We start from the raw sequence: 26,864 nt of genomic DNA on the forward strand, positions 1-26,864 counted from the left end.
CACTCTCCCTTTGGCGGACGGTGACTTTCGTGTTGCCAAATCCAGGTGGCTGTTGCCCGGTCCTCACTTGGCTAGAGCTCTGAGCCACAGCCTGCACTTTGTCCCTTGGCTCCCGAGACACCACACCTGCTGCCTCTCTGACCGCTTCCCCCTCCCCCCCCCCCCCCCCCCCCCCCCCGCAGCCTTGTCCTCCTGGAGCATTTACAACTCTTACAACTCAGCCTCCTGCTTTCCTCATTCTCTACTTTTTTCCTGGGCAGTCTCTGCCCCACCATGGCTTTGATTAGCATCATTTGGGGAAGGAAGGTCATGCATTTTAACTCCCATTTCCTGCTTGCTGGTAAGACTGAGCATCTCTTCATGCTTTCTGACCTTTTATATTCCATATAAAAGCAGGTTAGAAGCAGAGCAGACCTTGGACCCAGATTCTGTCCGTGCAGACCGGGGCTATGGTGGGTCCCTGTCCCTGCCTCCTCCAGGCATGACAGGCCCCTTCCATTTGCACCCCTCCCCCCCACCCGCACCCCAATCCCAGCGCGCAGCCTGCTTTCTGCTTCGGGACTCCCGCCACCCCTCCCTTTCCTCCCTGGCCCCCAGAGCTCCGCTCCCCCAACCCTGCACCTCACACACACAGCGGTGGCCACAGGAGGGGGTTGCTCTTCCTCTTCTCTGGGCCACTGAGCTTCGTTTAGGGACCTTTGCTCTCACAGCCTTCTTCTCTGTCCCCTTCCGACTTCCCTTTGTGGCTTCAGCATTAAGAAGGACAACTCTGTCTGCAGCTCATAGTTTCCTGCCTTATACCTCTGGGATTCTTATTTCCAGTTGATCTTAGACGATGCCTACCTACCCAATTTCATCACCTGTAAACAGCGAGCGTTAAAGTACCTAATGTTGGAGTTCCTTCTTGTCTCCTGCCTTCTCCACATCCACCTTCCCTTCTCCGCATCTGCCGAACCTACTCTGTATTCTTGGTGTAGCCACAAGGTGTTTGACTCCTTCTGTAAGCTTCTCCCTCCGTTTGTCCTCCTTTCCGGTCTGAACCCCGGGACTACCCCCTCCATGCCAACCAAGCTACACCCAGTAACCCGATGATCTCTGACCCCTCCACCTGGGCTGTGTTGCCTTGCCAGCTTACCATCCTAAGGACACAGTCCGGTCCGGTGGCTTCTCTTGCTTGCCATCTCCCCCATAAAGCCCTCCCTTCCGTCCCTGAAACTGAGGGGGCCATTCTTACACTCAAACACCGAGGCCATTCATGCCTCTTTTCTGGAACTTCTTTCTGATTTGGCCCCGTGTCTGTCTAGCTTCCCCCAGACTGTGAGCTTCATGCAGGACGGTCACGGCATTTCTGTTCCCCCGGTGCCCAACCTGTTTGTGCAAAAAAAAAAATAACCTATGTTTGCTTAATTCGGTTGAATGGGTAATTTCTGCTTGGGGCTGATCCTACTCAGATTTAAAAAGCAGTGTGTCTATCCACTAGAGGAAAAACTAGAATAGAGAAAAATAATAAGGGAGCCCAGGGGGAAGGTATATACGCATGTTTTGTGGGTTTTTTTGAATGGACGTGTCAGGGCAAGGTTGCAGGCAGAGGTAATTGGAGAATGGTTTCCCTTAACGTGCAGGGATGTTCTACCTGCGTCCAGGTGCTCTAGCGTGAAGCAGGCTTATTTCGGCGGTGACGGTACATGTCAGTGTCAGGTGATGACCTCAGCTGGAAAAAGGGAAAACACTGGGTCTCTGCGGAAAGGAGAGAAGTCGTATTTGCCCTTCTGCCTGCGTGGGAGCAGAGAGGCTTCCGTGATGGAGCCAGTCCTGTGCCACCGGCTTGGAGGCGGTTGGGGCAAAACTGCAGGTGCCTCATAGAGAGTCCGGGGCCCTGCTGCCCGGAAACGAGGAAGTCGTCACACAAGCTGATGCCGACACTCTGCTGGTGCAGAGTGGGGACCCCCCGCCCAGCTCTGCCTGTTCTCTGCCCCCCGGAAGGTGCGAGCACACGGCCCGCCTGTGTTCTCAGGACCGTGGGGCCCGATGCTCGGAAGGGTTTGCAGCTGCAGGGGCCGGGCTGGCCAGCAGTTCAGGTCAATGGTTAACTGCCTTACTAAATCAGACTTGGGTGCACGCGCTTTAGTCTTCTCGGGGGTGGGGGGAGGGAGGGGTGGGGAACAGATCTTTGAGAGGTCAAGACCATACTGCAGTTTAAGAGAGCACCGGAGCCTGGCCTGGCCTCACAGAGCCTGCACACCATGGCGTGCACCCTCCAGCATACCCTGACTGTGGGCTCTGGAGGCAGTGCCAGGCATCTGTTTCTGGACCCAAAACCATCGATCCTTTAGGGCCCCGGTGTCCTGTCTGTGCTTGCAGGCTCCCCTGGGCGTGATCTTCCTGTTCAAAGCCCCACTGTGATTAAGAGAACGTTTTCTAAAACTAGCGTACAGAGGACCGCTCTTCAGGAAGGATGGGGACCACCACTGTGGCCTGTGAGGCTGAGCCTCCGGGACCGAGGCTGCGTTCCCCGCGGCCAGGTTCTGGGAACCGTGCTTCCCCCTGCCCCTGACAGCTGCGGGTGGGAGGGCTTCCGGCTCTTGCTAGAAGGGGAATGCGGCCCTGTTGGTTCCCTCAACCCCGCCCACACCTCTGTAGAGAACCTTCGTTAAACTTCTCTCTTAAAACTTTGGAACCATTTGTTTCTTGCTTGGGCCCTGCCTGATAAACCGTCCGATGGTCCTTTGCCCACCTGAATAAAGGCTAAACCCCAACAAATCACAGAGCCGTTCTCAAAGGCTGTGTGAGCGCTCGTGTTTTTTTCATGAATCCTGTTTATGTGCTTTTGCTGAGACAACAGAACACTTTCCAGCAATGGCCTTAACCCGACAAGCCTCCGGTTGGGTTTCTTCAGTCAAGGGTCACAAGTCAGCCTCAGGTCCTTCCGAGGACAGAAGAGAAGGCAGTAGGGAGACAGTTTTTCCTTCGAAACTCACGCCCAGCCTGTGGTCTTTCTCCCCTCTAACCCTGCATATCACAGGTGCTTTCCTGTTTGAGACAGCGCCTGTGGATGAAGTCCCAGGAGTTCAGGCAGATGACATTGCTTGGCCGGCTGGGCCCAGATGTGGGACTGCACGGCGCCCACCTCTCTGTGCTCGGCAGGCCCTTCCTGCAGCCTTGTTCACGTGGGAGAAACGGCGTGTGTGGACGTTCTGGATGCTGGCCTGCTGTCCAGGGAGGCCGGGTCCCTCCTGCCGGGTCTCCAGACCCCTCACCCTCGGCTCCCGTGTGGTATTCCAGGGGGTCCAGAGCCCCAGGGTCTCTAGACCCCTCACCCTCAGCTCCCGCGTGGTATCCGGGGAGCCCAGAACCCATCAGCGAGCAGCCAGTCCTGCCTGGGGTTCCCAGGCTGAGCCCACTGGTGTCCACACCTTCTGGGCTCCCCACCAATTCCTGCTCCTGCCCACCCCTCCACCCACCCGATTTTCTAGAGAATCCCATCTTACACCCCTCTATCTCTTCCCTTTAGGGTCCCCCAATCTTGGGTGCTGGGGATGCTGAAGGGCTTGGGTGGGCGTCAGGTGACTTCGCTGTGGGGAAGCTCTGACCGTCCACACTTACGGAACCTGAGCTCAGGCAGGGTCCTCCTCCACCACGGGTGCGAACTTTAGACGTGTCTGCTAACAGTGGGATCTTCTACTCCCATGATACTCCAGAGGTAGGAGGCAAAAAGCCCTCGGTTTGGGGCCCGAAAGGAAATACCTGAAACCAATGAGGAGGCTATCTGATAAACAACAGCTCAGACTTCCCTTTTCAGCTTCTGTCTAGGCTCTCACCTCGACCCACGATCACTTTCTCACTGTCAGAAGGCAGCGGGGAATGCTGTTTGCAACTCTGGAAGAGAGCACGCACGAACCACTGCAAGTGTAGAGACATTTTTATTTTTCCAGAGCAGAGGCGGCATTTCCTGGTTGGAGTCTGGGCATCAGCCACCCTGGGGCTCCTCTTGAGTCACTTCTGGGTACCGGTCTCCAGTTGAAGGAACAAGTGAGAAGACCACATAAGGGGGCAAAGCTCTGTCTTACTCCCTGAGGGTCTCTGGCAAGCCCTCCTCTGGAGAGAGCTCTGACAGTGTGCTTTCTACGAGGTCCAGCTGGAGGCGGGACCTGAGGTCACATTCAGGGGCAGGCTTCCTTTCCGTCACAGCCTCCGAGCCTTCCTGGGGCGGCAGCCGTTGTGTGGGATGGGGGTGTTGTCTGTGATTGAGATCACTTCCAGGCCCCCCATGGTCAGTCCCTTGATGGCAGACTAGAAGGGGCAGAAGGAACAGTAGAATGGCATGGTCCCAGAGATGGTGACCCAGCATGTCCAGACGGGCCTTGGAGAGGGCCGGGGTGGGGCTTTCATACCTACAATCCTGACTCTGATCTCTCCCAAAGGACTCCCGACCAAACCCCTCAACCACGTCCTTGATGCTTCCATTTCTCTAGGTGCACTGACCACTTCCCACCGTGTGCTTTGGAATCTGACAACTAAGAGTATCTGTAAACCCCAACACCCTGTAAGCATTACGCTTTTGTTGTTTCCTCTGCCTGGAATGTCCTCTCTCTCCCCCCACACCTGGCTAATACCTTGCTATTCTTGAAAAGTCAGTAAAGATGTCACCTTTGGGGAAATACCCCATGGGCATCCAACACGCTGGGCACAAGCTTTACCACTGCACCTGCTGTCTGTGCCGAGGGGTCCATCTGTGACAGCCCCCAGGGAGCACCTTTCTATTCCCAGCAGGCACTCAATAAGTGTCTGATGAGTTAAACTAAGTGATCTGGGCATGCTTTTGAGAAGCTTAGTAGGTTCGAAGACCAGAAAGAAACTGAAGCCCTCATGGAAATCCACCACAGGGTTTCCCAGTCTCCTGACTCTGCGCTCAAGCCCCGTTTCTCTCAGGAAGGAAGCGCACACCCTGCGGAGACCCCGGCTCACTTACCAAGCGCCCTGGCCCCAGGCCTTTCACGACCACTCGGATGTGGGTCACGCCCTTCCCGGCAGCTTTCTGGAGAGGAGGGAAGAGTGTCAGTGCTCCAGGGAGAGAACTGCTCCATTAGATCTGTTGCTACTGCTACCGGGACCAAGAGAGTTATGAGCTGCAGGGAAGAGGCATCCCTGTCCTTAAACAGGCAGAACACAGGGAAGGCAGCAAAGGCCACAGTGCAGGGCAGACACCGGCAGGGAGCATGGAACTTGTCAAACCCTAGGTCAGCACTGCCACCTGATGGAGATTTCTAAATATCGCTTCCGTGTTCTCAGGGGAGCGAATGCAGATTTTTAAGGTTGAGCCTAAATACTAAGTAACCCCCTTAAAAAGTGTTATTTTAAATTTTAAGGGTTATCATTGAAAAGTTTCTTTCCTGATTATAAAGGCTGTTCATTATAGAAAGTCTGGAAAACACAAAGAAGTCCACTCAACCTGCCACGCAGAGGTCACTGTTAACGGTGGCATATTTTAGTGTATACAGTCTGTCCAGTGGTGGACACTTAACACATTCTGATGGTCATTTATACATAGCAAATACTATTTTGGGGCATCCAGCTTTGTTTGCAGGCTGAAGTTTTCCTTTAGGAAATACTTCCAATTTGGCAGAGTGTGAACCTTTGTAAGGCCCGTGCTATGGCAGCCCAGGCATAGGCCGTGGTCCTAGACCAATTACTCTGAGCGAGGCCCACACTCCGGATCTTAACTGGCTCTTAAAAACGTGGGTAATACTGAGCATCCTCTGAGGAAAGATCACGAAAGCAGAGTGCCTGCTATACAGCAGATGGTCAATAAATATACAAATAGGCGCACACTGCCAATTTGCTTCTAGAAAGGTCTGCAGCAGTTCACAATCAGATTGGTACTTCATGAGAGAAAAGAGGTCCCTTCAAACTGCCCCCAATGTTAGGGTATCGAACAACAGTTGGCAAACACCACTGCTCCTGGGGTACTAGTTCAAGGAGAAGCTCCCTCCCAGGGATCAGGCCTGCACAAACCAGCACACGCCGCAGGGGCCGCCAGAGAGACACACGCTTACCGCGGCCGCAGCTATGCCTGCTGTTTGTGCGGCGATGCCGGTGCCCTTCTTGGCATTCCGGAATCCCTCGGTGCCACAGGACGCGCGGGCGAGGGGCTGGTGGGCGGCAGAGACCACCTGGATCTGCGTGCTGGGAAAGCAGGGAGGCACACAGGACACAGCACTGGTCAGGGAAATAACACTAAGCCAGGCCCTTGCACGCCTGGCTGAGAAAGACAAAGGCACTCAACTAGCAGTTGAGTGCCCTCTGAACTTGTCAGATGAATGTTCTGAACTCCTACAGGAGGCGTCAGGAAGGGTCCCAATCACCCCCTGAACCCCGTCAAAATCTGACACGTCACAGAATCTAAGGACAGCTCAGGTATGGACTGCATGTGTGTGTCCTCCCCAAACTCATGTTCAAATCCTAATCCCAAATGTGACGGTATTTGGAGGAGGGGACTTTGAGAGGTGAGTAGGTCACGAGGGTAGAGCCCCCGCGAGCAGGGTCAGTGCTCTGTTTTATAAAAGGGACCCCGGAGAGCTCCCTCACCCCTTCCATCGTGTGAGGACACAACGCGAAGCCGGCCACCTGTGACTCAGAGGAACTCTCACCGGAACCCCACCGTGCTGGCTCCCTGATGCCCGACTCCAGCCTCTGGAACTGTGAGGCATCCATGTCTGCCGTCGAAGCCCCTGTTTGTGGTGGTTTTAGTAGGCTGAGCTAACACAGGCTGCACAGTCTGGAGTGGGCAAGTGTCATCCAGAAGGGTGGCACGTTTCCCTCCTAGTGTCTTCCCTGTGGCCAGTGTCTAGACTTGATATCCCTGTTTGGCTTTTTTCCCTAAGAAGTTAGATGTTTTATATCAGGTAACTTAAAAAAAAAAAAAGCAAAAAGGCTTTTGTTAGGGGAAGTTTTAAATATACACAAAAACAATAGAAAAGTATATGAACACCCATGGGCCCAACACCCAGCTTCAGGAATTATTAACTCATATCCAATTTAGTCTCATCTATAAATCCTGCTTCCACTCTGGTCTTCCCCCACGATGGGTTATTTTGAAACAAATCCGAGACCCAACATCTCATCGGTAAATATTTCAGTATTTAGTTCTAAAAGATAATGACTTTGAAAAAATCCCACAAAACCATGATCATACCTTAAAAAGTGAGCAATATTACCGTATTGGATAATTTTTTTTTAGTAGGCTTCATACCCAGTGCAGAGCCCAACGTGGGTCTTGAACCCATGAGCCTGAGATCAAGACCTAAGCTGAGATCAAGAGTCGGACGTTTAACCAACTGAACCACCCAGGCGACCCTCCTGTTGGACAATTTTAATGCTAATGACACTCTGTTCCATGACCAAAAAACTTTTTTTTAGAGAAGTGAAACTTTTTTTATAGTCATCTCTAACTGACTTCAAGAAAAAGTTAGCCATGGGTGCCTGGGTGGCTCAGTTGGTTAAGTGTCCGACTTTGGCTCAGGTCATGATCTCGTGGTTCATGAGTTCGAGCCCTGTGTCAGGCTCTCTGCTGTGAGTGCAGAGCCGACCTCCCTCTCTCTCTGCCCCTCCCCTGCACACGTGCGCACCTTCTATCTCTCAAAAATAAACATAAAAAAAAAAAAAAGAAATACTTAGACATACTTATTTCCCCCTGGTCAACACTGCTCTGCTTTCTGGCCTGAAGGGGCTCAGGGGACCCTAGGCGGCCCCGGGCAGTCTGCTTGCTGGACTGGCTATGACCTTGTTGGCCCGGCTACGAACTGCCATTTCCCCTGGCAGGGCTTCCTGGGTTTTCTGTACTGAACAGAGTGCAAGAGAGCTGCCTGTCCCCGACACAACTTCAGCAGACGGACAGGGTGGGCCACAGAGGCTCGAACAAGCACAGCTAACCCACGTCCTTATTAGCCGGAGAGGGGGAGCCAGAAATCCAGCTGCTCTCACTTTGAGCTTATCAGACGAATGCTGGGTGAATCCTGCAGTGTCTCACGTGTGCCCCATGCCCCATCCCTGACCACCAACAGTCTCCCGTGTGGTTCTCTGAATCGCGTCATTGGCAGGCTGAGACCAAACAGTGACCCCACCTCCATGTGGGGGCCTGGCCTGCAAAGCTGTCCTCAGCGTCAGCAAGGCGTCCCTGGGCACCCACCCGTCAGCCACTCAGAATACTGGTCTTGTCACATTAAATCACTATTCTTGTTTAGCCCTACAAGGTGAGAGGTCAACGCACAGTGGCCCAAGGTGAGTACTTCAAAGGGACAATGCTTATTTGGAGATTGACATTTTGGTTAGTTCATAAATAAACTGCATACTCTTTAACCGCCTCTCTCATTTATGTATCACCCATTCGCTGTTCCCCATTGCACAGTAACACTAAACAAACACCTCAATAAACATTCTCTCCAGCTCTGGAGCAGAACCAGGAAATACTACTCCTAAGAAAGGCAAAGAAAGCTTATCAACGTAGTATGCCCAACCTAGTTCACACTCTTGTGAAATCTGAATAAACTTTTTTTGAGAGAGAGAGGGTGCAAGTGAGTGAGGGGCAGAGAGAGGGAGGGAGAGAGAGAGAATCCCAGGAGGGGCATAGAGAGAGAGAGAGAGAGGGGCTCAATCTCACCCTATATGGGACTCGAACCATGAGACCGTGAGATCATGACCTGAGCAGAAGTCAGAGCTTAATGACTGAGCCACCCAGGCACCCTGAATAAACTTTATAAAGACAGAGGTGGATTCCCCCCCAAAAAAGGAGGGAGGAGTGCCGGGGGGGGGGGGGGCGTGTGCATCAACACTGCCCTGTGGAACTTGGCCCTCCCTCCCCGCCGGGGTTGCCCTCCCCCACGAAGGGGACAGAAGCCCCCACGAGACCTGCCCAGGCGCTCCTACCACTTACTTGTTGTAGGATGCTTTAATGTGTGCGATCGGGATCTCCTCGAATTTCTTTCCCGCCCACCTCAGAGGGCTCTCCTGTCCTGGAACTGGAGGATAAATGCTGCAATTAAAGAAACACTTTAGGTGAATCCTGATTTTTTTGTTTTAAGACAACAAAAAACAGCAGTCTGCCACCCGGACCTGCTCCTGTGGCAGCTGCCCCCAATCCGTCCGGTGCCACTGCCATTATGGGTGAACACCGTGCTTCAGCGGTCTTTTCTTGTGTGCCGACTCTGGACACTCCTAGTGAGTTTCTGCTAGGAGAAGAGGATTTCATCCACACTCTCGACCCTCCCCTGTCCCTTCTTGTACGATCAGATCACTATTTTCAATTCTCTATGGGCCACTCTCTGCAATTAAAAAAAATAAGGTCAAATCTCTATTTCTGGTTTTAGGTGGCATCTTGACTCTCTATTTTATAAAAAAAGACAAAATAATATATCATCACTATTAAAAAAAACAACAACAAGCCAGTATCCCCTATGAGAGATGTCAGCATGCCTTTTCTGTAAAGGGCCAGATAATAGACAATTTAGGGTTTGCTGGCCATGAAGTTTCTGTTGCAACTACTCGGCTTTGCCGCTAGGAGTACAAAAGCAGCCACAGAGCACGGTAAATTAATGGGTGGGACAATGTTCCAGTAAAATGTTATTTATGAAAAACCAGGAAACTGGCCAGATTTGAGCAGGGGCCCAGTTTTCCAAGCTGGTTGAACAGCAGAATCACGAGGTTGTGATGCTTACGCCCCACGCCTGACTTCTGGAAGGGGCTGAGAATCTATTTCTAAAATATCCCTGGTGAAGCAGATGTGAACTCAGGCTGAGAGCAGTGACCTAGACTTTGTGTGGGGCTCAAGTTCTTTTTCTAGCTCAGTCGAATCTGTCCTCTGGTCATCTCTAGGTCAGTACTCTTATTTGCAGGTGGAGACACGGAGGTACAAATAGGGGAGCAGGGTGAGCAAGGGAAGCCAGGCTTCGGGCTTAGGAGACCTGCCTCAGTTCAAAGCTCTGTTCACCATGCTGTGCTTTCTTTATTCAAACACACACAGTTGTGACTCAACATTCCAGACCTGAGTAAACCTACTGCTGTATCCCGCCTACACGCAGGAATCAGACGGTGTTTGTACCTCCCACTGCCTCCTGAAATTCAGTGGATGCTGGGTTAGAAAATACTCTACTAGAGGATCACGGTCCTGCCCCGGAGCCCCACCTGCTTTCCTAGATAGTTTCAAAAAACAAAACAGGGGGCGCCTGGGTGGCTCAGTCGGTTAAGCGGCCGACTTCGGCCCAGGTCATGATCTCGCGGTCTGTGAGTTCGAGCCCCGCGTCGGGCTCTGTGCTGACAGCTCAGAGCCTGGAGCCTGTTTCCGATTCTGTGTCTCCCTCTCTCTGACCCTCCCCCGTTCATACTTTGTCTCTCTCTGTCTCAAAAATAAAATAAACGCTAAAAAAAAAAAAAAAAAAAAGAAAAGAAAAAAAGAAAAACCAAAACAGAAAATAACACAATAGTATTCAAGAGTTACAAGTGTGCTCCCTCCTGCTAGGGCAGATTGTGGAGGTGATTCAGCCCCTCAGCAGGTCACTGGCTTTTCAACCTACAAGCCAAGACAGACAGTGGATGAGGCTCTGCGATGACATCAATGTTTAAAACATCATCATTTCCCCTATTGACTTGGGGTCCCAAAACTTAAGGCTACCCAAGATTGAACGTACCAGTGCACTGCCTTTTATACACAGCAAGGGTTCTCAGCTAGGGAGGGTTTGGAACGTGAACCATTTTAATCGAGGGCACGGACGAGATCGGGCCTCTAAGCCAACCAGGTCCACTGTACAGATGAATGAGTGGTTCACCGCAGGGAAGCCCAGACAAAGGAAAGACAAAGCCTTCGGGCGCCGGTCTGCAGCCTCTTCACGCCCGTCCTCATACCAGGGAGAGGGAGAGAGGCCTGCATACACGGCGTCTCTTTGGAAGGGTGAGGACTGAAAACAGCCGCTGCTCTCTCTGCTGAAGGGCTGGAAAGTGGGGGCGGGGGGGGGGGGGGGTCTGACTTCCACTGCAAGCACCTGAGGCATGGGTGTGTGCTGGGCCCTGCATGCCACCAACCCAAACTGACCCTGACAGCCTGGCAGGTGCTGGAACCCGGGCAGGGGAGTCTGCAGTTCCGCTCCCGGATAAAGAAGGCCTGGCCTCCCGCTCTTCAGCCCACTTTCTCATTGCGGCTGGAGAGGATTTTTTTTTTTAATGTAAATAAATGTGGAAAAACACAGAGGTCATAGCTCCTGGCTCACCACTCCTATCATAATTGTATATATGGTATATACGGCTTCTGTTTCTTGACCTCCTTTTCTCCAGTGACCCTGTGTCCTCTATCCTAGCCTGGCTACTTACTCCTGTGGTCATACCTGGCCTTTGTCATTACCACGTCTGCAGCCTCATCACCTCGGTTTCGAGCACCACTCAGGCCACCGGCTGCAGGCGCAGCCACAGAACCTCATGCCGGGAACCCTTCAAGCCCACTGATTCTCCCCACTCATATGCTTCCCCCCACCAAGGCCTTCACTTCTCTCCTGGCCGCCAGTAAATTCCACCACCGGCCAATCATTATAATCACTCCCTCGCATACCCCTTCAATCTTCTGCCTCCTCTCCATCGTACCCTCCTGGCAAACCCTAACCCCGGCCGACCCATCTCTGCAGCCATTCTGAGCCTGGGCGTGCATTTGCACAGCTGACTACGGAAAACTACACACCAGTGTCGACTGGCCTTTCCACGTATCATGGTTTCTCAACTTTAGCACTAGTGACATTTTGGGCAGGACAATTCTTTGTTGTGAGGGGCTGGCCTGCACACTGTGGCGTGTACAGCAGCGTCCTCGGCCTCTACCCGCTGTCCCTCCAGCGTCCTGAGTTGTGACAATCAACAATGTCTTCAGATACTGCTAAAAGTCCTTTTGGAGGCCCAGTCGCCCCAGTTGAGAGCCGCCGCTTTATTTTAATGACTTCTGACATCAAGTGGGCCCTCAGCACTGCCTGGCGACCGGCTCTGTATGCCATGTCCCCAGTTCAATTATCCTTCTTCCACTCTCCTGGATGATGCTTTATACCTTCCTTTGTCTCCTTCAACCTCCGCCTGCTTTCTGTTTCCTCACAGCCAGCTGATGACCTTGACAGGGAAATACAGGCAATCAGAATTTCTGCCAGCTTCCTCTACCAAACATCTGTGCCCACAATCTTTGCCTTCTCTCCTGCTTGGATGCTCCACTTGTGTTAGCCTCTCAAGGACACCACTCTAGCAACGTTTCCACCCCGTATCCTTCCCGTTGGTAAAGCATGCTGTCATTTCCCCAGCCTAAAAACAGACAAGAACCTCTTGATCCCAAAGCCTCCCGGAGCTACTGCCCATCTCTTGATTCCCTCTTAAAAGAACTGACTGTACTTGCCGTTTTTTTCCATCTCCTGCTCTCCTTGAACCCACTCCATTCAGACTTTAGCCCTATGACTCCACCAAAAATGCTCTAGGCAAGGTCACTAACCAATTCACGATGTTAAATCCCATAAGCAGATCTGCCATCAACACAGTGACTTACCCTACCCACAACATCTGACACAGCTGATCTCTCTGCCCCTGAACTACATTAAAAAAAAAAAAAAAAAAAAAAATCCCTCTAGGTTTTCTCACTACTTCTGTGGAGTGTCCTTCTTTGTCTCTTTTGCTGGTTCTTCGTCATCTCCTAAATTTCTAAACATAAGAAGACTCCAGGTTTCAGTCCTTGGACCTCTTCTCTTTACCTACACTTATACTCTTGATGACCTTGTACAGTCTTGTGGTTTTAAACACCATCTATACGATGAATCTCCTAAATGTGTGTCTCTAGCTCCAGCAGTCCCCTGAACTCCATTTCTAAAAGCCTACACTGGGGCGCCTGGGTGGCGCAGCCGGTTAAGCGTCCGACTTCAGCCAGGTCACGATCTCACGGTCCGGGAGTTCGAGCCCCGCATCAGGCTCTGGGCTGATGGCTCGGAGCCTGGAGCCTGTTTCCGATTCTGTGTCTCCCTCTCTCTCTGCCCTTCCCCCGTTCATGCTCTGTCTCTCTCTGTCCCACAAATAAATAAATGTTGAAAAAAAAAATTAAAAAAAAAAAAATAAATAAAAGCCCACACTGTATCTCCATTGGATGTTAATTAAGCACCTCAAACATAACCACCCAAAACCAAACTCTTACAATCTTCCTGTCTTAGGTACAATTCCACCTTTCCTGCCGTTTAGGCCAAAAATTTTACAGCGTTCCTTCATTCCTCTCCTTTTCTCACACCTTACACGGACACATCCTGTTGGCGTCACTTTCTGTGTGTTCCACCCAGACAGTTGTCACCCTGGTCCAAGCCACCATCATTTCCTGCCTGGATTATTTCAATAATCTTCTAACAGCTTACAGGACTCCTCCCAGTTTCCATCCTTGCTTCCCTATAGTTCAATATCAACACGGCAGCCAAAGGGACTCTTTGAAATGAAGAAACATCATGTCAACCCTGTACTCAAAGTTCTCCAGCGGCTTCCCAACTCATTCAGTGTCAAGACTGAAGTCCTCACGAAGTCCTACAAGGCCATACAGATACAGCCCTGTATGCCTGCTGCACCACTCACTCCCTTCCCCCATCTCTTGCATTATTCCTCACTCCACACTGACCTTCCTACTCTTCCTCCTGGACAACAGACACACTCTCACCATGTCATATCCTCATGTTGTACGTATTTCTTATTTATTGGTCCCCTATCCATTAGAACTTAAGTTCTATGGGGGCAGGGTTTTGGGGTGTTTGGTCACTGATGTGTCCCAATACCTCAAACAATGCCTGATGTTGCTGAAAGACTCCAGCAGGATCCTAGCTTAAATTCTTTCAGCAGCTCAGGGTGAAAGCCCCACTGTTACAGAGAAGACCTCAGCATTCTTACTCCTTCTTTTGCTGCCCTCCTCTGCCATCACTCTCCCCCGCCCCCGAACATACCACGTTCTTTCATACCAATGCCTTTACCCAGAATATTAGCTTTGCCTAAAATAATCCTTTTCACATTGTCCAGCTGAACTCCCGTTCAATTCAGTTCTTAGCTCCATATTATCTTCCTGGCAGTACTTGCCTGATTTCCTCAGGAGTGGGACATCTCTTCCTTCACACTTCCAAGCAACCATTTCTTACCTCCAGTACACTACTGACCACATTACGCTGAAAATTCTTGCACATCTGTCTTCCCTAGTACTATGGGAACTGCTTGTGCGGAAGAATGATCTTTCGTATTTGTGTTCTCAGCACCTAGCACAGTGCCTGGCACCAAATAGGTTTTCAGTAAACATGTGTTAAATGCATGTGATGGCACACAGGGGTGGTGGCACTGATGGAAAGCAAGGTGCCAATCCCTAGGGCTCAGCACAAAAGCCACCCTGCACCAACGCAATAATCTACACCACAGCCTAGAGCCTCCTGTCCCCCAAACCCCCCGCCCCGCTCCCCCGCTTTCTATTTTGTATCCGAGCCCAGGGAAAATTGTTAGTCTGCCGGGATACCCCTCAGAGGGAAACAAGGTGACATCTACTCTACACCTCCGACATTCACTCATTCATTCATCAGACTGTTAACAGAGCATCCACTTTGTGCCCAGGCGCATCTCATGTGATTCTCACAGCGTCTCTCGGTATCCTTTCCATTGGTAGGCGAGAAAGCTGAGTCTGAGAGGTTAATTTGCATAAGGTCCCAAAGATAGCAAGTGGCAGAGTAGGGGATTGACTGGTTCTCTGACTTTGGTCGGTGGAATGGGTCTTCCGTGGGCTAGACTTAAGTGGCTCTCACCTGAAGCTGCTGCGGCTCGGAGCCGGAGCGGCCGCCTTCTCCTCAACTTCCTGCTTGGCCGCCGCATCTTGTAGCTGCCGGGCGCCGGTGCGGATGGTGGAGGCTGGCGCCCCAGCCACGACCCTGCGGGGAAGGAAATCTCGGTGAGGCCCAGGCCTAACGGCTACTGCAGTCCGGGCGGCTCAAGGACACGGGCAGCAGCGCAGTCGCGGGGGTAGAGGTGGGTTCGGAAGGGGTGACCATTCTTACCCGGGAGTCTGTGACCGAGCCCAAGACCTCAAGAACCAAGACCCCGTCTTTCGAACCACCTGCATGACTTGAATTGACCCCTGTCAGCTCCCGTCCGCGCGACCCCGGAACCTGGCGTAGCTGGAGCGGCGCCAGCACCAGGAGCGCTTGTGGGGGGGGCTTAGAAGGAAAGTCATCTCATTCCTCTTAAAAGCGTTCATTAAAGATTTTTTTGTTCCAATTTAAATACTCCGCAATAACTTCAGTTTATAGTACCAACTGGGAGTGTCATCCCTTTTCCCTAATCGTCTAACATGATGATATCTTCGCTCACCTCCCCCCCTATTGGAATGGTTCGTTCTAGTAGGTCCCGGGACGGAGCTCTTTCCGTCTTGCCGCTGCCGCGCTGCCTTGTGGGAGCATGGGATTGGCCTAGGATGCCGCGGGGAGCCGCGGTACCTTGTGGGCGAGCAGAAGAATGGCGGCGCCCGTAAGGCGGACTCTGTTAGAGGCGGCGAAGGGCTGGCGGCGGTTCGAGGGGCACTGGGCCGGTAGCCTTGGCTCCCGCAGCCTGGCCCCTGCGGCCGCACCCTTGAGCAGCGGGTCTCCATGGCGCTTGGTGGGCGCGTTGTGCCTGCAGCGGCCACCGTTGGTCTCGAAGCCGCTGACCCCATTGCAGGAAGAGATGGCGGCTCTACTACAGCAGGTAGGATTGAGGTGCGGCTCACAGCTTCTAGGAGGCTCTTGGGGGAACCAATAGAGACACGTGGGCCTGGGTTCCATCACGACTCCGGCACCAGTTAGTCCGAGGGTCCTTGAGCAAGTCTTATCTCCTCTCTGAACTTCAGGGTATTTACCTGCGCTCTGGTATCTACCTTCCTGGGTTGTTTTGGTGCATAGAAGGCGTTCATTAAAAGATAGTTTGTTTTCCTTGTTCTTTATTGTCACGTTAGGCAGCTCTTTGGAAAATGGTTTCCCTTTTCATTGCACACGCTAGGTATGCGGTGGTGAAGAAGACGGACGTCTCTCTCCTAGGTCGTCAATAATGTAGAGAGGAGAAAGTCTGATGTGATGTTTTAGGAGAAGGCAGTGGGCACATCGATAAAATGGTGCGATCAAGGCTGTCTGAGGGCCAAGTGAGAAAACAAGGGCAAGTATTCAGTGTAGTGGCCGTGAGGGGCTTAAATCCCCTCAGATACTGACTGAAGGTTGTTTTCCCAGAGTCTGAGATGTTTTGCGTCTTGGCTACTGAGAGCTCGAAACTTCAGTTTGTGCTTTTTACTTGGTTTATTAGCTTATTCTGCAAACACTTTATTAACCATTTTATAGATAATCCGTTACCACCTGCTTTGTACAGACACTGTGCTAAGTGGTAGGCACGCAGTAGTGAGTAAGACAGACATGCTTTGGTTTTCAGACTATTCAGTCTAGTGGAGGTGGACCAAGTCAGTAACCAAATAACCACATGACTGTATAACTGCAGATCTTGTTAAGTGTCATAAAGGAAGATACAGGATACTGTAAAAGGTTTAACAGGGGTATCTAATTTGATTTTATGGGCGGTGTCAAGGAATATCTCCCCAAGAAAGTGATATTTAAATTGAAATCTGAAGGATAAGCAGGAATTTCTTAGAAAAACATGAGGGACAACATTCTAGGAAGAAGGGACAGCGCCTGTACAAATTCTGTGAGGCAGGAAAATCCATGATGAGATCTTGATAGAAGACTGACAGGACGGGAGCATAGGAAGTGGGCAGGAAATGCCTGTCCCAGTTTTCTGTTCTTTGAAGCAGCTTGACCTTCAGTCACCTTCTAACATTTTAGCAAACGTAGCCCAAGCCCAAAGTGCAGGTGACCTTTCTTCTTTTTCCATGGTTCTTTTTCCATGGTGTTTTGATTGTATGTCTGGTTACGATGAGTGGTAAAGTTCTTTGTCAGGCGTGCTATAGCTCTGTTTTCTACTCTGCCTGTGGCTTTCTTTTTTTGTCCTTTTAATTTTCCCAGATTGAGGTAGAGAGAAGTATGTATTCAGACCATGAGCTTCGTGCTTTGGATGAAGCCCAGCGACTGGCAAAGAGGAAAGCTGACTTGTATGATGAAGAAGAAGACGGACAGAATGTACTGTTGGTGCAGGATTTGGAAGATGTATGGGAGCAGAAATTCCTACAGTTCAAACCTGGAGCTCGCATAACAGGTTTGTGGTCTTTTCAGGCCAGCAAGAGACAAGGGAAGGGGTGGTTAGGTATTTTGGTTCCCAGACAGAGAACATTTGTTTAGCCGTTACTTTGTGTTATAAGTAACAAGTAATTGCAAAACTTCTTTCAGGTTGGTGAAGAATAAATTATTTTCCCTGTTCCTCACATCTACGCTAATATCATTTTTAAAGGCCTTTGTTATTTTTGAGCGGGAGGTAAGGGTGCTGGTGGGATAGCCTCTTCTCTCTCAGTTGAACTTCATGAATGTTACCTGAGTTTAACTCCAGTTTGGGAGTGAGAACGGGAGGGAGATTAAACCTTTCCCGTTAGTTTCCTGTGTTTTATCTGAAATCCTTCCTAAAGCAGAGGATTGAGCTCTCTTATCTTAGTTCACACGTGAAGACTGAAGAACAGAGAAAGTCGGGCCTAGTGAAGTTAGTAATAGTGTCAAACCCAGCGAAGTTGTGGTGTTTGAAGTAGTGTGGGTGTAGCTTCTTTTCCAAAGGCTCAAAGAACTTTGTGTTGTGCTCCTCAAAGGAGAAGTTCAGCTTTTGGTCTTCTCTTCTTACATTGTAGTTTTCTCAAGATTGTGAGACCCTGCCCTGAAAGAGGTACGAATTACATGTGTCAGGGTTGTAATTTGATTATAAGGAGGACAGAGGTTGTGGCTTCGAGGTACAGTCTGCCTCAAAGGAAGATTGTAAAATTCTGTTCTCCTTGGTTCTGGCAGATCACAGACTTCTTGTCTTTTTTGACCCCCTTTTCTTCACAGAAGCTGATGAAAAGAACGACAGAACCTCGCTGCACCGGAAGCTAGACAGGAACCTTGTTCTATTGGTCAAAGAGAAGCTTGGAGACAAGGATGTGTGGATACTTCCCCAGGCCGAGTGGCAGCCTGGGGAGACCCTCCGAGGAACAGCTGAGCGAACCCTGGCCACACTGTCAGGTGAGTTCTCTGCCCTTCTCTGAACTTCACAAGACTCCCTTCCGACTCAGTCCCAGGCTGACTTACGAGGATGGCTTTAAGGGTTGGAGGTGGGTCATTGATGGAAACTTTGATGTCTCTAAACATTTCAGCTAGAAGGAATTCTTATGTCTTCTTTTCTTTCTTTATATGATAGCACATCGGTCTTATTGATGGCAGAAGAAACAATTCTTTCTTTCACTTGTAAAATGTATTCGCTTTATTGAACTCTCTATATTTTTTTTCTACTCTTTGTGTGGGTTGAATTTTTTCCCCCCTAAAATCTACATTTTCATTCTCTAACTACTAACATCCACATGGCAGTTGCTTTTGAAGGGAAAGGAAGAGGTCCATCTACAGGTTTGGATCTTGAAGTTTCAGTCAGTGGCCCTTTTCTTTATAAAGACTCTGAGGGTCTTAGTGCCAAGCCAGAAAGGTTGGAGAAACTGCTGGCTTGGCCGAGTGGATCTTGTTGTTTGGCCTTCACCTCGTCTGCGGAACTCAGGAGTTTGGTTGTATGTCCTTCCTCCCCGCATGCCTCTGTTTCCGCGGGCCGGTGTTGCAAAGTGGTGCTTCTTCGTGGTTGCCCTTCATCAGTAAATTTAACAACTGCTTTCGTAGCTGAAGAGCGGGGAGCTTCAACTTCTCAGTGAGACTTGTTGTCTTCCCAACAGAGTATAAAACATTCATCTTCAGGTTTCCACGCTTTTACGTATTCCACAGGGATGGATTGTTCTAGTACTTTTCCTGGTTTCGTTGGCCCACATCTTCTCTTGAGCCCACTGTTGTGAAATACTTTATCGTAGTGGGTAGCTACGACGGATCCTGCCGTCTTGCTGGGTCCTACTCGTTGCCTTCGGTGGGGTTTCTGTCTCCGTTTGGAACACCAGTGAAACTAACAGTGCAGACGGTATTTGCAGGATCAATATCTACAGTAAAATGGTTTTCAGTTTTTACACCACTGAAAGCTTCATTATTTATTGTTCATAAAACAGATCAGGAGTTGCCGTTTGGCTTTCTCTTTTCCCACGTTTTGATTATTTTAATCTGGATTTCTTGAGGAAGTGGATTTTCTTTAATCTCTGTATAGGATGGATCTTTTCCTGATCTGCTTTGTGTAGAGTTATCTTTTCCTCTTTTTTTTTTTTTTTTTAAGCTACAGCATTGTGCTGAGAGGCTAAATGACATGAAGTGTCTTTAGCTCTTTCATATTTAGAATATGGTCTGTCACAGATTCACTCTTTAGCCCATACTTCAGATCTTGAAGAAGTACTCAGTCTTCTAGAACCTCTGTTTCTAAGTCACTGTGTTCTAAAATTAGCTTTGAAGTTTGAGTGTCTCTTTGAAAATGAGGACATTTTTCATTTCCTTGGCTGTCTGCTGTCATTTTGAGGAAGATATTTTGGTGGCTCAGTATTTGACAGACTGTATTATCCTTGATGAAGCTGTTTCCCCTCAGATTTAGGTTCTGCCTCAGGGCCCAGCACAGAGGCAGCCAATTGAAAAGTACCCAGACTATCTATGAAAGAGGCTTATTTGCTTATCTTCAAATAGTTGGCTTGAGGGGCAAGCATTCAATTCAACACAAATCTAGGGGGCTGCTCAAATACCCTTTGGGGACGCTGGCAGGCGCCATCCCTGTTCCTTCTCTGCTTCCCGCCCCCCCCCCCCCCCCCCATTTAAAATTTTAGTGTGTACTTTCAAAAGTGAGAATCCTGCCACGTTCAGCTTGCACCTCTTCTTATCCTGGAAGCCTTGCTTACTGGCCCGACACTTAACTCAGTTACCCAGCTAGAAACCTCAGAGTTCTCTTTGGCTTCAGTCTGACCTCCAGAGCTTCTTGAGTCCTGTCTGGTCTGAATATTCCTCTCTTTATTCTCACAGCTTTAGCTGTCACCCCTTTTGCTTCTAACCAGATCAGGGGTTCTCGGCCTTGGCACTGTTGACATTGGGGCTGGGTAATTCTTTGTGGGGGCTGTTCTGAGCGTTGTAGGATTCAGTAGCATCCCTGACCTCTACCTGCTAGATGCCAGTAGCACTCGCCCATCCCCCACTCCCCCTATTGTGACAGCCATGACAACCAAAAATGTCCCTAGATGTTGCCACGTATTACCTGGGGAGTTAAGTCATGGTGGTTGAGAACCACTGCACTGGACCTTTGAAATAGTTGCCCAAAAAGTTCCCCCTTGCTTTCATGTCATGCTCTTCAGTGTTGACAGAATGAGCGTTCAGACACAGGTCCCGTGTCCCTTCTCTGCCTGGGTTTCCCATAAAGGTTCAGACTTTGGAGCATGGCCCACAAATCTGTTTGCTCTGGTCCTGAGGTTGCCGGTCTTCCATCTGGCCGCACATCGCCGTATATTCTGAATTCCAACCCAGCAGACCTTCTGCGTTCCTCGAATAACGTGGTCATGCGTGCGTCTCTGTTTTGTGGCATGCTGGTCTCTGACCGGAGCGGTTTACTCCTCCCTGGTCTGACTGCTCAATTTTGAAGACTCAGCTTGTACATTGTACCTTCCGTGGTAGAACCTTCTCCAAGCCCTTTGGTAGACAGAGCTACTCCTCCTTCTAGGCTTTAATAGAATTTGTGTGTGCCTTTATTCATTTTATGCAACAAACATTTACTCTGAGCCTGCCGTTTGCCGGATGCTCTTCAGGCAGTGGGGTCACAGCGACGAACGGGACACTACCCCAGCTCTGTGCGAGCTTGTGTTCTAGTGGAGAATACGCCCTTTCACTTCCTTCATCGCCTGGCAATTGTTTATCGACACATTTCTCTCCCCAGCTAGAATTCTGACTCCCTTGGAGGGACGGACAGTATCTGTTCTTCCCCATCATCCCAGCTCCCATCAGGTACCTGGCTCACTGCTCGCGTGTTTACCGAGGATGTAGATTTGGCAGCATCGGTTCCCAGTCACCTTACTTGCCCTGCCACCGGCACAAGCACGTGCTAACGAAGCAGCAGCCCCGTCGGTCCTTCCCCAATCTGCGAGAGAGGGGGTGAGACAGAATGGAGTGGGTGGGGACCTTAGCTGTGCTCCCATGTCCTCAGCTGTCACCTAGGAGGTGGCATCTGGGTGTCTCGCCAGGATCACTGTGTTCAGATCCTCTGCTTCTCTCACACAGTCATGACTGATGCTGGCTCAGCTCTGCCTCCTGTGAGCCACGTGGACAGGCTTCCATCTCGGCACCCACTTTCCTCCTTTTAATATTCCCGTTGCAATAATTAAATGTGAGGGGAAATGTATAAAAGAGGTATTGACATTAAACGGGTGCATAACAAACAAAATGTGTTGATTGCGAAGTTATTAAAATGGTAAATAATATAAAATGATTAAAGTGGCGAAGAAAAGCTCACGAAATATAAAAGTATATGTACGTGTAAAAGTCGGAGTCCGTTTATTTCCTGCTTGTTGGCACCTCCCTTCCCAAGTCCTTCTGCAAGATGGAATTCCTAGAGGTGGGCTAAATGCTCAAGGATGGCCACTTAACTATTTGATAAGTACGACCCAGTTGTCCTGCAGAGTGTCCGTAACATTTGACCTTTTCAGGAGTGGTGTAGTGGAGCGTCTGTTTGTCTAGACCCCACCAACATATGTAATCATCTCTTTTTAATTTTTGCCTATCTTAGTAAAACATCTCTTCTGGATTAGGGTTTTCCTGATTGCTAGTGAGATTGACCATGTTTTCAAGTGTTTATTGGCATTTGTACTTATTTGTGAGTGCCTATTTAAATTTTTTTAATGTTTATTTTTTAATTTTTATTTCTTTTAAAAAATTTTTAAAAATGTTTATTTGTTATTTTTGAGAGAGAGCGAGAGAGAGACAGAGCACGAGCAGGGCATGGCAGAGAGAGAGGGAGACAGAATCTGAAGCAGGCTCCAGGCTCGGCTCTGTCAGCACAGAGCCCAGTGCAGGGCTCAGATGTCATGAACTACTAAATCTTGACTTGAGCCAAAGTTGGATGCCCAACCGACTGAGCCACCCAAGCATCCCTGTTTATTTATTTTTGGAAGAGGGAGCGAGACAGCTTGAGTCGGGGAGAGGCAGAGAGAGAGGGAGACACAAAAGCCAAAGCAGGCTCCAGGCTCTGAGCTGTCAGCACAGAGCCTGATGTGGGGATTGAACTCACTAACCAACTGCAAGATTGTGACCTGAGCCGAAGTCTTATGCTTAAGCTACTGAGCACCACGGCTCCACTGTGAGTGCCTATTTAGATTCTTTGCTCATTTGATAATGAACCATTTCTTTTTTCATATTGTTTGGCTTATATTTTTAATCTGTTTTTCCAGATTATAGAAAAATAATACATATTCATTGAAATAAGTGAAAAATTCAGGAAAGTATAAAGAAACTTTCTAATAATTCCATCACCGGTAGATACCCATTGCTGACATTTGTGTGTGTGTGTGTGTGTGTGTGTGTGTGTGTGTGTGTGTGTTGCAGGTGAGCTCACCTCATACATAAATTCCTCATGTGATGCTAATAGTGTTTTTTGTTTGTTTTGGTTTTAGTATTGAGAGAAGCAGTTCATTATATATGGTGCCTAGTAAATGTAAATAGGATAAGAAGTAATTTTCTGTCTCAGAGCAGTTACACCATTAACACTTTTTGGTGTATCCTGTTAGAAATCACAAGCACAGGGGTGCCTGGGTGGCTCAGTCGGTTGAGCGTCCAACTTTGGCTCCGGTCATGATCTCTCAGTTTGTGGGTTCGAGCCCCACGTCAGGCTCTGTGCTGAAAGCTCGGAGTCTGGAGCCCGCTTCAGATTCTGTGCCTCCCTCTCTCTCTGTCCCTCCCCTGCTCACATTCTGTCTCTCTCTCAAAAATAAATAAACATTAAAAAAAAATTAGAAAACGAAAAAGAAATCACAAGCACATACATATCCCATCTGGTTTTTGTTCTCCACGTAGTAGGAACATGGTTACATGCCTCCGTTTTCTCAGCTCGTAAGCATCTCTCTGTATCAGCGCGGGAAGCCATAGCTTACGCTTTCTGACACCAGCCAGCGGTTTCATAATAGGCATGTACCGCAGTTCTCCTTACCAGTCTGTTGCTTTTTACAAATAAGCTGTAGTGAGCATCCACTAATACTCGCCTTTGCTCACGTGCGCAGAGAAACCATCTGGGGGGATCAAGTTCTAGGAGCAGAGTCTCTGGATGAAAGGGTACGCCTACTTGAAGTTGGTAACTCTCATCAAAGGTGACGGCTAATACTAATTTCTACCCTGGCAACATACATGAGAGTGCTGGTTTTTCTCTTACCCTTGACAGGCGGCGTATAGCTCAAAGTTTTGGGACTTGGGTAATAATGACACGTTGTTGTTTGAATTTACGTTTCTTTAATTGAATAAGACTGAGCATCTTTCAAAGAGTTTATAGGTCAGTGATATTTATTTTTGTGTGGAAGGTCCTGTTTATATGCTTATTAGTTCATTTTTCTTTTAGATTTGTTGGCTTCTTCCTCATTGATCTCCAAGTACTTCTTATACCTGAAGATATTCTATTGTGGAGCGTGTCAAAAATATTTTTCTCAGTGTGTCATTTTTGTCTTTCACTTTTATGCTTTGTTTTTCCTGGTAGAAATTTTATGTAAATACATAGTTTTCTGTTTTACGGATTTTTTGAATTTTGTGTCTTGGTTAGGGTTTTCCCTCTCGAAAATGGTACGGAAAGTATCCCACAGTTTTTTCTAGTACTCTTTTGGCTTCTTTTTTCATTAATGAAAAATTTGAAGAGACAGAACAATTCAGGAAGTAGTAAACATCCATGATCCAGAATGAACAATCCTTTTATGAAAGTTAAATGTCTGTTGTTAAATCTTGGATCTGTATGGTGTCAATTTTGATATGAGGACTGAGATTGGTGGAATCCAGCTTTATTTTTCCTCTTTAGCTAGTTCTCCAGATGCCATTTAGTAATTAATGCTTGGTTGGGGTTAACCCTTCATTATAGATTGCAGATAATATCTATCCATCTGTCTTTGTCTTTTAACTTTGGTTATGTTTTCACCCTACAGAAGTCAAATTGGGTCTTTTTCATGCTTTTCAAGTAACCCTCCCTTTAAGAGGCTAATGAGCTTTGCTTTACAGATACCAAGTGTCTTGGTCCTTCATCAGCAGACAGTGGCCGGGCTGAGTCTAGAAGCTTGGTGCTGTGACTCCAGGTAGTGGCATTTGAACTGCATTGCTGACTTCAGTTTGAAGGCAGTATCCTGGCAAGTGTGATAGACCCAGCGAATCTGGAGCCGGAGCCCGAGGCCAGGAGCATTTGGAAGGAGACGGGAAGAGGCTCTTCAGGAATGACCCTCATCCTCACTCCTCACTCCTTACTCCCAGGGATTGCTTTTACCTCTCGGGGGAAATGGCTCTCACAGAGACCCCCTGTGACTTGGGGAGCCAGAGTGAACAGGTGGGTGTGTCCTTATCTTCCAATTCTGTTTCTTCCCCATCCCCCCCTTCAGAAAAAAAAGTGGAAGCCAAGTTCCTGGGAAACGCCCCCTGTGGCCACTACAAGTTCAAGTTCCCTCAGGCAATGCGGACAGAGAGTAGCCTCGGGGCCAGAGTATTCTTCTTCAAAGCACTGCTCTTAACCAGAGGAGACTTCTCCCAGGCCTGGAAGAAGGGCCAGCATGTCTGGGTCTGTAAGGAAGAGCTGGGCGACTATTTGAAACCGAAGTACCTGGCCCAGGTTAGGAGATTTCTCTTGGACCTCTGACGAACAGTGAACAGTGCTGCTGTGGACAGTGCTCGAACAGGCCTGCGACCGGGGCCTCAAGGACACTATGTGCTGGCTCCGTCTTTGCGGGGAACATCGTGCAACCAACTCAGAGAAATAAACGAGTTTATTCTTGTGTGGGTCTTGGCTGATTTCTCCTTTGAGAACGACTGGCTTTTCCTTGTGAAGAGAGGGCCGTCTCTTAGGGCGCCTTTCGCTTGTGTCCAAGCTGATAATTGAGTGTTGCGTTACTTCATAGTGAATCAGCTGGCTCCCTGGGCCCAGAAAGAGAACCCAAGGAAGGAAACTGAACTTCTAAAAGCCTTGAGGTCTGTGAAAGCTGCTAGGCTCAGGCAAAAAAAGAAAAAACGAGTTCTGTGCAGTGTCTTAGCCTCTATCCATTTTGTGTTTTTCTCCCTTTGTACTTGATATGAAAGTCTAGCCTAGGAAATAATTTCTTCCTTTGTTTTTTTCTTTTGGTTTTTATTTTCTTTTTTCATTTTTTTTTAAACATTTTATATTTAAGCAGAATTTAATCATATCTGTTCTGAGACAGTCATGTGAATAAGCAGGTCGGACTGTTCTCTCCCTTTTATCAATGGTGGAATCTTGGCCGCACAGGACTTGGCCCCAAGTCTTAACGGCACTGAGGGTGCAGGAGGAGAATGCTGATCTCTTGCCTCTGTGTTGGGGCTCCTGATCCCTCCCTGTGTTGCTTGAGTCATCCCTGGTCGCTGGCACATGGAGGGCACCCAGGGAACATTTGCTAAACGAGTGGAAGAGAGGGAGCGTCTCAGGCCCACCTGTGTCTGCACAGGACAGTGGTTCCACTAGCAAGGCTTTCTGGCTCCCAGCTCCCTGGTTTCCTCTCACACAGCCTTCTGGGTTGAATAGACGGGCCCGTGTGATGTAAGCTAGTGGACCGGGATTTCTGTGTCTGCTTCAGACGTAGCCTTGTGTTCTTCCTTGGGGTCAGGGAGATTGCTTTCCGAGTTCAAAGTTGAGGTGTCTCCTCCTGACAATGCCCTCCTTCCCATGTACCTCCTGCACGTGCTCTTTCCCCTCATTGCAGATGGAGATGTCCCCTAGCTGAGGCTTGCTGATTTCATGGGCAGTAGTGCCACCCTGGGAGTGAAACCTGGCCACCAGGAGAGGGTAAGTCCAGACATAGGACCAGGAGTGCATTTCTCTTTCTGGGATTTGGAGTGAGTTGTAGAGGTGAACATATTTGCCACCTCAGGGAACTCCAGCCTAGAAGGGAAGGGATCCCCAGGGTGAGGTGGAGACTGTTTTTTAAGACTGTGATATCATGATTTATGTGTGTGTGTGTGTGTGTGTGTGTGTGTGTGTATAAGAATGTATGTTTTTGTTCTCTGTACCTATTCCTTGCACAGAACTCCTATGCAATTAGTGGTTTTGAGAGCAATCAAGTTGTCTTTTGTTAATGAGGTGAAGTTTAGAAAGCCCCTTGGTAACCTAAGGATGGGAGCTGATTGCTGGGGAAGCCAACCTTGTGACAGAGAGTTGGAACTTTCAGTCCAATCCCATGACCTGGGAGAGAGAAGGGCAGGAGTTGGGGTTCAATCACCAGTGGCCAATGATGTAGTCAGTCTTGCCTATGAAATGAACCCTTCATAAAAATCCAAAAGGATAGTGGATGGTCTTCTGACAGCTCCTGGGGTTGGTGAGCACGTGGGAATTTGGGGAGGGTGGCGCACTCCAAGACAGCATGGTGTTTCTGTACCCTTTCCTGTAGCTTGCCCAGCACATCTCTTCTATCTGGCCGCTCCTGAGTTAGGTCCTTTTATAATAAACCAGTATTCTAGTAAGTAACCTATTTATTGGAGTTCTGTGAGCCAATCTAGCAAATTAGGGAACCCAAGATGGGAGGTCCTTGGAACATCTGATTGAACCAGTTGTCTGGAAGCACAAATACCTGGACAGGAGAT

The 26,864-nt window shown here is 49.1% G+C and overlaps 2 protein-coding genes across 5 annotated transcripts; one reads left to right on the top strand and one right to left on the bottom strand.

The window, feature by feature from the left end:
• Window positions 1-575: 575 nt before the first annotated feature.
• MRPS11 (mitochondrial ribosomal protein S11) lies at window positions 576-15,199 on the bottom strand. Of its 2 annotated transcripts, XR_007153002.1 has the most exons (7): window positions 15,060-15,199; window positions 14,811-14,933; window positions 8,930-9,028; window positions 6,054-6,183; window positions 4,970-5,035; window positions 1,634-1,737; window positions 576-1,368 (listed from the first exon to the last, which is right to left on the bottom strand). XR_007153002.1 is itself a non-coding variant. In XM_047862865.1 (6 exons), exons 1-6 carry the CDS (start codon window positions 15,122-15,124, stop codon window positions 4,183-4,185), a joined length of 591 nt encoding a protein of 196 aa, XP_047718821.1. In that variant the 5' UTR covers window positions 15,125-15,199; the 3' UTR covers window positions 3,902-4,182. The 2 variants fall into 2 exon arrangements, 1 of the variants encoding a protein (XP_047718821.1); XM_047862865.1 differs by lacking the exons at window positions 576-1,368; window positions 1,634-1,737 and adding an exon at window positions 3,902-4,290.
• Window positions 15,200-15,283: 84 nt separating this feature from the next.
• Window positions 15,284-25,058, top strand: MRPL46 (mitochondrial ribosomal protein L46). Of its 3 annotated transcripts, none has more exons than XM_047862863.1 (4): window positions 15,284-15,744; window positions 17,043-17,232; window positions 18,006-18,179; window positions 20,983-22,651. In XM_047862863.1, exons 1-4 carry the CDS (start codon window positions 15,517-15,519, stop codon window positions 21,087-21,089), a joined length of 699 nt encoding a protein of 232 aa, XP_047718819.1. In that variant the 5' UTR covers window positions 15,284-15,516; the 3' UTR covers window positions 21,090-22,651. The 3 variants fall into 3 exon arrangements, with proteins under 3 accessions (XP_047718819.1, XP_047718820.1, XP_047718818.1); XM_047862864.1 differs by lacking the exon at window positions 20,983-22,651 and adding an exon at window positions 24,662-24,777 and having other exon boundaries at window positions 15,285-15,744; window positions 18,006-18,183; XM_047862862.1 differs by lacking the exon at window positions 20,983-22,651 and adding an exon at window positions 24,662-25,058 and having other exon boundaries at window positions 15,301-15,744.
• Window positions 25,059-26,864: the final 1,806 nt, after the last annotated feature.

Source organism: Prionailurus viverrinus, chromosome B3, assembly GCF_022837055.1.
Source record: "Prionailurus viverrinus isolate Anna chromosome B3, UM_Priviv_1.0, whole genome shotgun sequence".
Lineage (NCBI taxonomy): Eukaryota > Metazoa > Chordata > Mammalia > Carnivora > Felidae > Prionailurus > Prionailurus viverrinus.

Excerpts from the sequence above, each read along its gene's own strand:
- MRPS11 (XM_047862865.1), bottom strand. The coding sequence starts at position 15,124 with ATGCAGGTGGTTCGAAAGACGGGGTCTTGGTTCTTGAGGTCTTGGGCT. Across the intron at positions 14,934-15,059 it reads GCTCGGTCACAGACTCCCGG|GGTCGTGGCTGGGGCGCCAG; the intron begins GTAAGAATGGTC and ends CCTTCCCCGCAG. Across the intron at positions 4,291-4,969 it reads GCCTGGGGCCAGGGCGCTTG|TCTGCCATCAAGGGACTGAC; the intron begins GTAAGTGAGCCG and ends TGCCCCTTCTAG.
- MRPL46 (XM_047862862.1), top strand. The coding sequence starts at position 15,517 with ATGGCGGCGCCCGTAAGGCGGACTCTGTTAGAGGCGGCGAAGGGCTGG. Across the intron at positions 15,745-17,042 it reads TGGCGGCTCTACTACAGCAG|ATTGAGGTAGAGAGAAGTAT; the intron begins GTAGGATTGAGG and ends TAATTTTCCCAG. Across the intron at positions 18,180-24,661 it reads AACCCTGGCCACACTGTCAG|AAAAAAAAGTGGAAGCCAAG; the intron begins GTGAGTTCTCTG and ends CCCCCCCTTCAG.